The sequence below is a fragment of the Phalaenopsis equestris genome, unplaced genomic scaffold (assembly GCF_001263595.1).
Source record: "Phalaenopsis equestris unplaced genomic scaffold, ASM126359v1 Scaffold000002, whole genome shotgun sequence".
NCBI classification, from domain to species: Eukaryota; Viridiplantae; Streptophyta; class Magnoliopsida; order Asparagales; family Orchidaceae; genus Phalaenopsis; species Phalaenopsis equestris.
In genome coordinates this window covers 57123418-57138243 of record NW_018164444.1, presented here as the reverse complement: position 1 = coordinate 57138243, position 14826 = coordinate 57123418, and the positions used below count along the sequence as shown (strand labels likewise).

At 37.5% G+C, this 14826-nt stretch overlaps 1 protein-coding gene across 12 annotated transcripts in view; it reads right to left on the bottom strand.

Annotated features, from left to right (window-relative positions):
* Positions 1–602: 602 nt before the first annotated feature.
* Positions 603–14826, bottom strand: part of LOC110037272 (sphingoid long-chain bases kinase 1-like) — a 48493-nt gene continuing 34269 nt past the window's right edge. For all 12 annotated transcript variants that reach the window (XM_020741885.1, XM_020741877.1, XM_020741912.1 and 9 more), the window contains 4 exons: positions 9396–9542; positions 7362–7461; positions 4960–5924; positions 603–1041 (listed from right to left, as the gene is read on the bottom strand). In XM_020741885.1, coding sequence (XP_020597544.1) covers positions 883–1041; positions 4960–5924; positions 7362–7461; positions 9396–9542 — 1371 coding nt within the window. In that variant the 3' untranslated portion in view covers positions 603–882. The remainder of the gene's footprint in view (positions 1042–4959; positions 5925–7361; positions 7462–9395; positions 9543–14826) is intronic.

The window sequence follows — 14826 nt, the reverse complement described above, 5'->3', positions numbered from 1 at the left end:
CATTGGAAGTATGATCAAATTTACAGCACATTGGTTGAAAAAGAGATAAATCTCAAGTAGTCAAAATTGCTTTAGGAAAAATCACATACCTTTCTCCAGAGAAAATATTACATCAAGACTCCTAACGTAATTTGTGTTTTGAGTCCAATGATGGGACACCACTTGTTAAGTGGGCCCCACCGCAATACACTAGCATTGATCACTATTAAAAAAGAGTTTATAACATGCTTTTAATTACACTGGCATTGGTCTGTGTTAAAAATGAGTTTAATTACACTGACATAGATCTGTGTTAAAAATGAGTTTAATTACACTGGCATAGATTTGTGCTAAAAATGAGTTTATAACACGCTTTTAATTACACTGGCATTGGTCTGTGTTAAAAATGGGCCCCACCGCAATACACTGACATTGATCTGTGTTAAAAATGATTTTATAACATGCTTTTAATTACATAAATAAAATAGCCTACGAATTAAAATAAAATAAATAAACTATGCTTATATTGTTTGATCCAATGCTTCCAACATGAATAAACAATATGATTTTTATCATTAGTCAGAAAACAGGATGCTGATATATATATATATATATATCCTACCAATCCCTACAATATAAGTATTCAATCATCAGACATCATGTCAAAAACAAAAAATAAAACAAAAACAAGCTATCATTGGGAATTAAAAAAAAAAAATCAAATACTCAGCTGAACAGGCTTATGAAAAATATACAAAGACATCCAGTGGCATTGTGCTTTTCCAAGCAGATTTGAAAGATCTTGAATTGCCGTTCTATGTAATGGTCCGACGCCCCTCCCATTGGATCTAAAAAGAAAAATCCTCAAACCACTGCACTGAACACTTGTGAAATTCAAAATGCTTACTGCTGTTGTAGACGAGCCCTAGCTGGGCGGCCAATTAAATGGCATTGGTCAGGAAGCATGGAACAAAGGACTTGCCCATTTAAGGGCAACAGTTCTCCATCTATACCACAACCATTGCTAGTTTTTCTTGTTGCCTGTAGCTTGACAGATTTCACCTATAAGAAAAAGAAAGAGAAGCAACAACTAAGTTCCAAACTGGAACAGAAAATAAGTTGCACAGAGAGAAAAACATGAAGCTCGTATGAGCAATGAACAATAAAATATTTAAATGAAGCCTAATTGACTGGATTTTTTACTGCGTCAGGATACCGGACTTAAGTTTTTTGCATTCGGTGTCCAATTAAAACCACCTAAATGAAAGAGTGGGTCCCACTCAAAAAAAAAAAATGTATTTCAGTGGTTCTAATTAGACACCCGACGCAAATTTACGTCCGGTGCCCTGACTCATTAAAAGCTCAATTGGCTGGGTGATAAAATAGTAATTGTAATTGAGTAGTTTGGTTAATTAATACAAAGTGAGCAACAAGGAATGAAAAAAAATTGAATATCCTAATGATGTAATTGATAAAATTAGGCAGAAAATATGCCAATAACTTGGCAGGATAGCATGCTTCATTACGAGTTTTTTCCTTTTTTAATTGCCATTTGCATTGACGACATATAGAAGCCAAGGAAGACTGTGATAAAAGAAATATACATGCTTGTGAGCTGCACTGAAGGCCTTCCTGTTGAATCTTTGACCTACTTTAGGACTTTCCAAGAGAAAAAAGTTATTTGCTATCATAAAACATGATCAACAGCAAATGTTGGAAACAACTACTTCAAGGAAGAGATTAGAGGGTATTAGATTTATTAGCCTAATTATTAGGCTAATTACTGCTGCTACAATTATTAGCCTTTGTTTGCTTTTTTTTTTCCCGTTTCCTTATTATGTATTTCCTTGTTAGTCTATTTTTGAAATATACCTTTCTTTTTATTTGGGACATAATATGCAATTATACCCTCCTTTCTATTAATACAATTATCCTGCTCTATTCTCAAACCTAACATGGTATCAAAGTCAAGGATCTAACCCTAGCCGCCGGCTCTTCCAACAGTTTTTTTCCTACTGCCGCAGTTTCTTTCCTGTGTTCCGTTTTCTCCAGTAATTCTCCTCCAGCTATCGTAAATCCCGTCTCCCGAGAGATCTCAAGCAATTCCGCTATAAATATTGTCTCCCGTGAATATCTCCTATGAAATCTGTCTCCATATTGGCCGTCTCCCGTGAAATCTGTCTCCTTGGTAATAATATGCAAGCAGAAATATCAAGGTAAATGTTGTTGCTCCTGGGTTCATTTCTTCTGGTCAGGCAGACAAACTATAGTGCTGCAAGAGCAGGGGTCATTGGTTTAACCAAATCTGCCTCATAGCCAGCAAGTTCTTGTGTGAGTTTAACTCCTGTGAGCCAAGAAGCTTTTCCAACCATCTGTATCCCACCTATTGCAAAGTTACTTGCTCTCTCCGGCTGGTGTTTCGAGTTTCTTTTGGCCTCCAGTGATCCCCGGTTGCTAAAAAGGGATTTTTTATATCTCAGCAACCCAACGTCACATTTGGCTCAGTTGAAATTATGGCGGATTCTTCCACCATCAAGCCTTCCCTTGATGGTGTACTTGAGTACACTGTAGAGTCGACAATGATCGCAATTCCTCCGCAAACCGGAGGACCAGAAATTCACATAAACTTCCTAATCACCACCCATAAATTAAACGGGTCTAATTTTCTCCAATGGTCCCAAGCCGTGTCTGTTCATCAAGGGACGCGGGAAATTTGACTATCTCACGAGAATGATTCGTGAACCTCCTAAAACTGACCTGACATATGAAGCGTAGGAAGTGAAGAATTTCATAGTCATATCGTGGCTAATTAATTCCACGGAGACTGCGATTAGCCATTCGTATATGTTTCTTCTCTTTGTCGGTGCCTTATGAACTGTAGTTCGAGACACCTACTCAAATGAAGGGAACTTTAGCCAACTTTATCAAGTTTCCAAGAAGATCTGCGAGGCGAAACAAGGATCAAGGACAGTGACCAAGTACTACAATGATTTAGTGGCCTTATGGATGGGATGCGATCTCTATTACGACTACATGTAGGAATCACCAGCAAATCTTTCCCTTTTTCAAAAAACTACAGAAAAAAATAGCATGTTCCAATTTCTAGCAGACCTTAACAAAGACTTTAATGAAGTCTGAGGTCGTATCGTAGCCCAGTATCCCTTTCCTTCTGCTCGTGCTGCTTTCACAGAAATTTGATAAGAAGAAAGCTGGAGAACTGTCATGCTCGATACTTCCACTTCAGTCGAATCATTTGCCTTAGCCATTAATAGTAAGCAACACTCATCAAACACTCCTCGAGCCACTTGCTCCACTTGTGATTAACGTCACAAACCCAACCATACTCGAGAAAAGTGTGGGAAACTTCATGGGAAACCGACATACGAACCTTCATACAAAAATCCTCCACTGCCAAGGGTCTCACTACAACATCTGAATCTACTACGGTACAACCAACTCCTACTCGAAACACTCCAGAATCACCCGAATCTCTTAAGATTCAGATGAAGTGTTTAATCAAATTCCTCAAATATAATCAACTCAATTTCAACCCATGTACCTCCCACGTCCATCAAGGTATCACTCCTACAACACTCACTTCTTTCTCCTACAACACTCACTTCTTTTTTAGCATTCATTCAATGGTAAAATTGGTATTCTTATCGCCTATGCGATGATATTATACTCACGAGTGACCTACATCATTTGAAATGAAGGACTTGGGGTTACTCCAGTACTTCTTAGGCATGGATGTTGCTCGATCATCTCGGGCATTTGCCTATGTCAACGCAAATATATACTTGATCTATTAACATAAAATAACCATCTCATTTGCAAATCAGTGATAGCCTCACTGCATCCTAAAGAAAAATTAGCTAATGTTTCCAATGCAATTCCGATGATCAAGAACACTACCAATGGCATGTGCGGAAACTCATTTACCTTGCCTATACTCATCCTAATATTTGTCATGCTATAGGTATTGTGAGTCAATTCATGCATGATCCTTATGAGCATCATTTCCGAGCTATCTACTGGATCATTCACTACTTGAAAGGCAAAACGGGCTCAGGTTTATTTTTTCTCAAGTCACATCTCTTGTTCTATTGTTGTTTATACAGATGTGGATTGGGTCGGGTCTGTTCATGATTGACAATCTACCTATGGATTTCATAAGGAGAAATCTAGTCACGTGGAAATATAAAAAATTTTCAGTTGTGGCCCGGAGTACTGTTGAAGCCAAGTTACGCTCCATGCCCCTAGATATCTATGAAGCTATTTAGTTACGCATCATGCTCCGTGAATTGAATCGTCAATCTCTGCTCCTCTCTAACTGTTTTGTGATAATAAACCGTCATCAGTATTGCTCATAATCCGGTCCAACGATCATGTGGAGATTGACAGACACTTCATTAAGGAGAAGCTCGATTAAGGGGAGATTTGTATTCCATTTGTCTCATCCAATGGTCAATTAGTAGATATCCTTACCAAGAATCTTCCTCGATCATTGTTTGACGACTTCAAATCCAAGTTGAACATGATAGACATCTATGTTTCAACTTGCGGGGGAGTATTAGATTTATTAGCCTAATTATTAGGTAAATTATTGTTGCTGCTATTATTAGCCTATATTTACTTCCTTTCATGCTTCCTTATTCATGTAATTCCTTAGTCTATTTCCGGATTTATACCTCTTCTTTTATTTGGGACTTGTAATATGTATTATGTCCTCATTTTTATCAATAAAATTATTCTGCTCTATTCTCAAACCTAACTGAGAGTATCAAAGACAAGGTGGCAAAACAGCACAATGTTCCAACCAGAGAGCCAGATCAATGATCATGAATGTATTAGTATGCTATAAAGCGAGGAATATAAGAAGAGATTTGAAAACACAGTTGTTAGCATGGAAACGCTAGCTTATTACAAAAACGCCTGAAATACATATGAACAAATGCTAAAAAGAAAAAAAGCCAATACCTTGACATATTCCACATAGGGAAGTGAAAGATGTCGACCAAATTGCAGATACACAAAGAACCTTAGCAGCCTTAGTCTTCCTCTGCCATGAACCAATAGCAAATCTAAACTTCTGTCATCATGCACAGCCTTAGGTGCAATAACCTGAGAACTTAAACTTTGAACAGTTTTGCAAGAATGGTTGCATGCGAGGATCCCTAGGAATTGCCCCTTCTTAACCACCCACTTCTCACTCAACTCTGGGACAGGTTCCTTAACCATGCCTATGTCTGCGTTATCTACTGGCGGCACAGGTAACCTAATGGGATCATCAGCATCCCAGTTGGCTTCATTATCCCAAATCAGTTCACCATCCCAGTTTGGTTCAACATCCCAGACAGGACCCGGATCAGAGATTGCTGAAGAGATTTCTTCTTTATCATTTGAAGTAGTGGGTGCCCAAGAAAACCTGGAATCATTTTTAGTATTAAGGGAACTCCAACCTTTATCCATCCAAGGTTTTGATCGGGTCCTTGGCCAATTGGGAGTACTAGATAGATGGTGGTGAGGATGAATAACTTCTTCTGGCTCAGGAACTTGGTTGCTTTTGCTTGATGATAAACGTTTTGATTTAGGATCAAGACCACGAACAACCTCAGATGGCTCACTGCTTGCAAGAGTGCTACCTGTTACGTCCAAGTCCCCGGACATCCTACTCGGAGACATAATTGACTCTATACTTGATAAACTGGAAGCCCTTGGGATACCCTCTTTTCTTGACCTCCTCAATATGTCTTTATAAAGGTCGGGCATGTCAAGTTTGCCTTCCTCATCAAAAGCCTTTCGATCATTTTGCACCTCTTTAGTCACAGGAAGGTATTCAAGTTCAAAACTGTACTTGGGTAAGCACAGAAATTTTAGAAAACCAGCAACAAAATACCGAAGAGGGCCAAAGTGTTTCTGGTACTTCTCAGAAAGTTCCAGCACTGTAACAGAAAAGCAAATAAAAGATATTGTATCAGACACGGAATTCCATGACAGGGTTTGAGCACAAAAAGAGGCTGATTAAGAATATGTCCTCCTCAGGAAAGGGGGGAGGAGAGGATAACGTAAATACTGAATTTAATATTGAAGCAATAGTAATATGATAATCCATAAGTCTATATTTAAAAAATTATATTTCGGAGTTTCTAAGTCATGCTAGGATCCTTAGGAATACAACATGTAACTATAGAGAGATAAGGCATATAATGTTTTCCAATCTATGGAATGAATCTAACCATATGTAAATACATGCATGCATTGGAATATCAAAGCCAACATATTTTGGAAGGAAAATGGATGAGACAATAGTGTTTTCCTATAGAACTGAAAACTAACTTTACAGTCACACGGCCCTGACAACTTTAAAAGCAGGAAGACAACTTTACATTTTACTCGATTCTGAAAGCTTTAAAAAGAACAATTCTGAAAGCTTGAGAATCAAAGTAACAATTAAATAGAAAAATTGTTATTAATCAAACTTCATACATACATTTGCATGCATACATCCATAACTCACACACACAGCATACACACATAGATGAAGCAAAAAAGTTAGATAACACACAAACAAATAAACATAAATATAGATACCTAAGAGGTGTTTTCCAGTTGGTAGAACTAAATAATAACTCTAAACCAAAACATCTAGAAAAAAAAAAAGGAGCAACATGGTCCACCTAGGTTGAGTTGGTTTGGATGTCTTCGAGCAATACATAGAACATATCTTATCTTCGACATTTACAAATTAATTATGGTACTACTGAAATTTAATGGGATGAACCCTTAATTAGTTGTTTAATTGCTAGACTTTCATATTCTTTAAAACATCATAACATAAAAAGTTGACAATGTAAACATACAATTTGATGGGTCTTAGGTTGGGAAGTCTATTACCCGCTCCCATGCCACCTAATATAATCACGCATGAAATCCTTTAGCAATATAAGTTCCAACTGCACACAAACTGGGAGGGTCGTGCTCATGGAGAGACTGGGAGAAAAAGGGACAAACTGGGTCTGTTATGTGCTCATGGAGGGACAGTGGGAGAGAGGGAAACTGGGTATGTTATGTGCCCATGGAGGGACAGAAGGACTGAGTGCGTTATGTGATCATGGAGGTTCAGAGAGAGAGAGTTTTATGTGCTCATGGAGAGATAGTGGGAGAGAAAGACACAAACTGGGTATTTTATGTGCTCATGGAGGGACAGTGGGACAGAGGGACAAACTCGTAATGTTATGTGACCATGTAGAGAGAGAGAGAGAGTTGAAGCGTGAGGCTAACAGGAGCCAAAAAAGTAGAAATTATTCACGAAATGGGTACATAGTGTTGACAAGTTATATTTCAAAACATACAGAAGCTTGAGCCAAAGAGAATAGTACCGTCACTAAGAAAACCAAAATAGGAGACGGTATTTCCATAGTGAATAGCTCCAGTCTGGATCCATTCAACAGCAAAAACATCTGTAGGTGTGAGAGCGCCCTGCATAAAGGAAAAAAATAAAATAAAATTTCAGAAAGAGTATAACCCTTAAAATTAATTAAAATACACTACATGTTATATTATAAGTGCTTAAAATCTTTGATTAAAAACGCCAATCACTTCAACAGAACATGATCAAGAAAAAAAAACTGAAATAAATAGACACAAACAACCTTAGTATTATGTATGAGTCCTGCCCTGAGAACCTCAGAGCAGCGCTAATTTGTAGAAGGTACATGATGGAAAAAAAATATACAACTAGAGGCCATTTGAACCTAAATGCTACAAAACATAGAAAATTGATCGCATGTCTTGAAGATGGGTTGATTTTTAAAAAGACCAGTGTATAGAGACTACATCATGTTTACAATCTCCATGAGAGACTAGAAAAGTTGATCACCATGCAAGCACCATAAATAACTGAAAAAAAGGCATTTTTTAACAAATTGGTCGCTTTTACAACCAGTCACATAGAACCATGACATCAATTATTTTAAGATTGGTTTGTAAAAATGTTACTGATATTTTTTATTAAATGATATGCAACAACAGTGTTTGTGCTTTGATTTTCCTGGAGCAATCAATAGCTATTTCAAGCATCCATTTTACCCGAACAATAACTTTAAACAAGTTGTTCCAGTTAAGAATCGAATGACTATTGGTTAGTATAGATTTTGAGAGCTATTATAAGTTAAACAAAATCAATAACAAAGCCAGGTTCAAGTGGACTGAGGATTAACCATGATTGTCAAAGGACTGCAAATCAAGCATTCCCATACAAATGCGCCCTTAGGATTCTCCATTCCTAAACCGGCCTTGTCACATACTCAGAACAACCAAGGAGATCTAAGATAACTCAAGAACTCAACTTAAATGCTTGTAGTAATTTGTAAGATGACTGCAAATGAGTGACTGTATTGTAATGCCAGAATTTAAAAACCAGGTAAAGGAAACTGTCCGGGTGGTTGTAGCAAGACCGGAGCAACGGGGAGCGACATGGGAGGAGACGGAAGGGGATACGGAACGATAAAGACCACATCGGGAGAGATAGAACCGGAGCACCACTCAAACCCTCGGATACAGCCCTCGAAGGGAGAAATGGACAGAGAGACTATCCAAAAATGAATTCTAAACACTGTTACAACACATATATAAGAAATGACTAAAATGGAATGAAGGATAATAGGAGAGAGCAAAAAAGAAGAAAGGAGTCAGCGATTTCTTAGGTAAAATTGAATTCTCCATCAAAACCGAGAATCACAATTCTAAGGCACTCTGTATGTGTGTGTGTGGATCTTATCCATGATTCCACGTCAGATTGGAACCTACAGAACCTTGTTTTTTGAATATGCTTCAATAATTCATGTCTAAATTACCCATGTGAATGTTAACACTACATAGAAGATATAACCATGGAATATAGTGAGAGAAAAAAAAACAAAAATATGAAAGATGAAATGACTACAAATAAATGTAAAAAAAATAAAAAATATATCAATAGTTAAATCCCTTTTATCAACATGCAAGGCAGCTGAGTAGTAATCTATACATCCCAAACAGTAACTTTACATTCCAAAAATTTGTTCTCTGGAAAACTAATAAATATCTACAACTCCTCTGATGACCCTCTATGAGATATAACAAATGCCGGACTCTTTTAATTAATAATAAGGCAACTGAAGTAATCTAAATTCATGAAATGGTAGCTTCCATTCTAGAAAATTGTTTACTAGACAACTAATGAAATAAAGATAAACATTTCAAACATCAATTAGCATAAACATCGGAGTTCAAAAAAAATCAAGAACATTATTTAATTTTCATGTTGGAGGAAACCATAATAATAAAAAAAGAATAAAAAGTTTCACTCGAAGTTTTAATTGTCAGAATAATGTTTAAAATACAAAAAGTTGGCGTCAAGAAACTTCAAGTACCTTGACAATTGATAATGCAGCTGCGATTGGATCTCTAATTCCTAGAATTGTCCAAACAAGCGAGTTATCAGAACCGGCTGGAATGATGCCAATTGGAATTGAAATCGCTTCTTTCCTATCATCTCTATTGAATAGACCATTAAGAACCTGCACCATTGAAGCATATCATAACAAAATCCATTAAAAACAAAAAGAAAAGGGAAAAGTAAACCTTTTTGCAAACACGTTTACAATGACTCATGGTATCCTTGAAATATGGCAAAAGAAAGTTCAATTAAAATTATAGATTCAGGGCTAAAACCAATCTCATTTTTAATGGTGGGCAATTATTATATAAATAAATTCAATTTTCTAAAAATAAAGAAAATAACATTTAATTTAAATAAAATAAGATTAGAATTAATTTATTATTAAATTACTTTTTATATTATTAATTAAAACATAATTAAAAAATTATCAAAAGTAAATTGAAAAATAATTTCATATTTTAGCATAAAGCTTCCCATTATATATAATTTAATGAAATTGCAAGTTTCATGTGAAGCTCATACTAATTACAAAAGATATATTAAAAAATTAATAAGTGAATTTACACCTTTGAGACTAACTATAATTTTATTTTATATTTTACTCACTCAAATATCACAAAAAATATAAACTTTTTAATACAAATATATATTATAAGTATGCCAAATTATTATTATTTTTTTTAACATAATAAAAACATGACAATAAAATGATGGTATTTTTTACTGAAAAAGATTTACGTACATACCACTCACTTCCGTTTTTACATGCATATCACCTTATGCAGGAACATGAGTGTTTCATTTTTTAAAAAAGTTAAAATGGTGGTATTTTTTATATTATATGAAGGATTTAGATGGTATAAATGTAAAAATCGAAGTTTAGGTTAAATATGTAAATAGATTGGATTGGATTGTATGCATGTAAATGCCCCTAAAACTTGGGTGGGAGGTTTTCGGTGGTAGTCCCGCCTGCCTCAGTATGCTTTCATATTAGTCTCAACTAGGAAAGGTAATTGGTGATACTGCTATTTAAATATAAAGGAGTAGCCCTAAAAAGCATAAATTTCTAACAATTTATGGTCATGCAGCTCTTATTTTGATCCATTTTTCTTGCAGACCAGAAGGGCAACTGAGCAAATCTTTTTAAATAAAAATATTAACTTCTGAAGTTAATTGAATTACTTTGATTTAAAATTACCATTTGTATAGCTTTAATAAGTTTAACGAACTCAATTAGAGCTCATTTAAATTGAGTTTTAGTAAGCTTAATCAGCTCAATTAGAGCTCATTAAAATCGGGTTAATAAGCCTAAAATTGAGCTTTAATAAGCTTAATCAGCTCAAAAAGAGCTCATTAAAATTGACTTGTGAATAAACTTAGTCAGTTCTAGATTGAACAAGTTCTTACTTGCAGCCCCAGAAGGGCAACTGAGCAAATCGAAGCCTTACCGAAGGGGCAACAGGGCAAACCGACATATTCAGAGGGGTAAATAATTGAATTTTCTCCCCTTCATTAATAAAATTCTAAAATTCAAGGTGGACAATTGCCCACTATGGATAATACATAGGTCCAACCCTGGATAAATTGGTCATTTAGGCCCTGTTAACTAAAGCCTTTGATATTGAGTCAAATCTGATAGGGTTAACAGATTGATACATTCGACATAGAAATTCACACAGATTTTTGTAGAAATTAGGGCAAACATAAATTACTATTGCAATAATCCAAACGATTGAACAAGAATACAAAGGTAAATACCTACAATTCAAGAAGTATGCGGTCTCTCACAATTCCTACAATTCGAGAGGTCGAAAATCTCTCCCAAGTCTTAGATGTAAAACTCCCAACTCAATCTCATGCATAAAACCTAACCCCAGACATAACAAGTCTACTTATACCTAACAATAACAATAATAAAAGTCTAAATTGCCCTTGGGAGTATAAAAGACATAGTTGCCCTTAGTTCAGGCACCCTCATAACAATACTCCCCCCTCAAAAAACACCTTATTCTCAAGGTGGGAAAAAATGAGTGTTCCTCCCCCACAGCTATCTCTATTTCTCCATTCTCTGCTTCCTCATCCTGCACTATGAGAACTTGTAATCTTCGATCCTTACAACGTTGTGTTGGGGTAAACTTTTCATCACACCGAAAACATAACCCCTTGACTCGCTTCTCCCAGATCTCTGTCTCTATAAGGCGCTTGAGTGTTGCTCCCGATCGTGGTCCATTATTCATGTCTTTTGCAACCTCCCTCTGGACTTCCACTGTCTAAACTTTTGGCAACATTGTGGTTGCAGTAGTTCTGTATAATGCTCCATTTATGTTGCTATTGTTGGCTCTCTTCATCTGGTTCTTCTCTTCCACCATCTGGGATAACTCCATCGTCTTCCCCAATCCCCGCGTTCTTAGTAGTCGGAGTGCTGCCCATATGTCGGACTTTAAGTCATTCATGAAATTCCCCTCTAGTTTCGTTTTAAAAATCCACCACAGTCATTCTGGCAATAGTTCAAATCTCTCTCTATATTCCATGATCGTCCCCACCCGAATCAAGGCATAGAATTTCTAGTGTAGATCTCCTTCCCGAATGGCTCGGAAACATTTCAACAAACAATCCTTAAATTCATCCCACGAACGAATCGAGTATATAGCCTCCCTCCACTAAAACCAAGCTAATGCTTTCCCCTCCAATCACAATCACCATGAGTTTCTCCTTCTCATCTAACCAATTCACAGTGAATTATCGCTCAACTCGATACACCCACTCATGTGTGTCTTCCCCCTTGAAGACCGACACCTTAACTTCCTAACTCTAACTTCTTCACCCCAACCTCCTCTTCCTCCGTTGTTTCAATCAATGTATCGAGGATATAACTCCTTCCTTTGACGGTAGTCATATCCCCTCCCCGCTTCTCTCCCTTCTTCATGCTCCTCCAAACTTCTAGCATAATCACTTCTCCATGTTTCCGCTCAACTGCCTCCATCTCAAATTTCTATTTCACCCCTACTCAGAGCACTGAGAGGATGTTCATGATGGTGGAGGTTTTCTTCCTCATATTCCTCATGTTCAATGTCTTTTTCTTTCAATCTTGCCACGGATTCTCCAATCAATATTTGGTTAGGATTGGCAATTGAACCACCGCCAGGGTCTTGGATAACATCTCAAAAAGCTTCTTTATCATCTCTCGAATTTCCTTCATGCTTTCGAATCGAACCTCCATTCAATTTTCCTATGGCGACAATCTTTTCTTCCATCTCCCTAATTTGACTTATCTCTTCCTCTAAATTCTTATATTCTATTTTTCTTAGCTGTCATTATCTCCTGACACTAGGGCCTGCTTGATTCTGAGTCCAGTCACTTACTTCTAGTATTAAAATTAGGGCACGCCTGATTCCGTCGCGGCCTTCCCCGCTAGTTCTGATCTAACTGAGTCTATTTCACACAGTTCAATGAGATGGAGATGAAAGTAAAACGACATGCACAAACCTTCTGTCCTGCCCCGATAAGATCTCGTCGTGACCTTCCCCGTAAGTTCTAACTACGACTGTATCGTAGGGTTGGTTCACGGCAGTGTGAGCAAACGAAAGGCTCCCAACCTATCGTTGCCTTCTTTTGTAAGTCCCGAGCACGTCATTGCTTAACCGCGAGCTCGTCATTGCCTTCCCAGCATACAACTATTGTGGTTGTGTTGTGAAAACGGAACGACAGCTGTAGCTAGATCTCGAGGACGGAGCAAAAGGAGAAAGGCGCGAGTTTCGGAAGACGTGATCCAGTCATCGCCTTTCCTTGCATTGAAATCGAGGCCTATTGTGGGACGGAGCAGAAGTTTCGCATCTCTATAGGTCGCTTCCGAGTCGTTGCCTTCCCAGGTAACTCTGATCGCAACTGTATCGGATAGGTGATGCAAAAGGAAGCGAAGTCGGCACAGGAGGCAGAGAAAAATGGGAGTTTCTGTTCTCTGTTGGTCTCACTAGCTTCCCAAGAAGCTCTGATCGCGACTGTACCATGTGAGACCGCGCGGAAAAAGGAGCACCGATGGGTTGCGGATCTCCATAAGCTGTGATCACACCAATCAAGGAGAGATCAGGTCTCTCTACACCAATTCAGCCTCACTTAAAGTGCAAACGACAAAGCAAGCCGAAGCGTTATGCACATTGAAATCGTCGCCCAGCCCAGGAAGAAGCAATTTGCTTCAGCTTTTGATCCTTTAATCTGATTCCCAGAATCTCGAGCTCTGATACCAATTTGATATGATTTTGCGTCGAAATTGGCACAGATTTCTATAGAAATTAGGGCAAACACAAATATTTTCTTCAATAATCCAAACAACTCACACAAATACAAAAAAAAGCACATACAATTTGAGAGGCAGGTGATCTCTCCCAATTCCTACAATTAGAGAGGAAGGAAATCTCTCCCAAGCCCTAGACCTCACAACTCAATCTCATGCATAAAACCTAACCCTAGATACAACAAATCTATTTACACCCAATAATAATAATAATAAAAGACTAAATTACCCTTAGGCGTACAAAAAACAAATTTGCCCTTAGGCTAGGCGCACTCGTAACACAGACATTCTGTCTAGTTCCAAAACCAAATAGAGATTTGGATGTAGAAAAACCAACTCCATCATTACACTAAAGCCTCTCCAATTTCGTGAATGCTTACTTGTCAGCACATCATGTTAACGAGAGATCATTTTTCTCAGCCACTGATCCAATAAGTTTGTCTCTGACTGAATGAGATACTAATCACAATGAAAAGGCGGACCAAGTACATAACAATATTAATGTACTAACCTTGTATGGAAAATGGACAAGGTTTCCAAGCATCAGAACTCATAATCTTTTTATTTTATTATTATTTTGAAATATAGAACACTTGATATTTTAGGTAAATAAAACTTATATATGAGATTTATTTCTAAAAATGAAAGGAGTTTAAAAGGGTAAGGGTATCTAAAACGTAAACCTACCTAGTTATAAACTTTCTATATGAAGACGGGCACCAAAGGCTCGAAATTTGCCCTCACTCTTCTCCCGCGATAGCGAGAATTAGCGACCCCGCCTTCCCGCCTTCTCGATACTTCTCCCGCTTTTGATGCTTCACAGATTTTTTGCCTCACATGTCCAGCACCCCGCTATAAGGCCGCTTTTTAGCTCCCTATGTCAGTCTCTCGGGGTTGGGGGAGCTTCAACGTCAATGGTCGAAGCTTTTGTTTCATCGTAAGTCACCCTTAGATCCCATTGTGAATGCACTGTCTCCAGAGGTGCCTGAGGGTCTTCTTCCACTTATGAGCAAACATCCACCTCAATCTCATCTTCTAGGACTGTGTGCCATGCACGTACTGCTAAATCTTCCTAAAGTAGCTTACAGGCGGTTCAGTTTGTTGTGTTGGG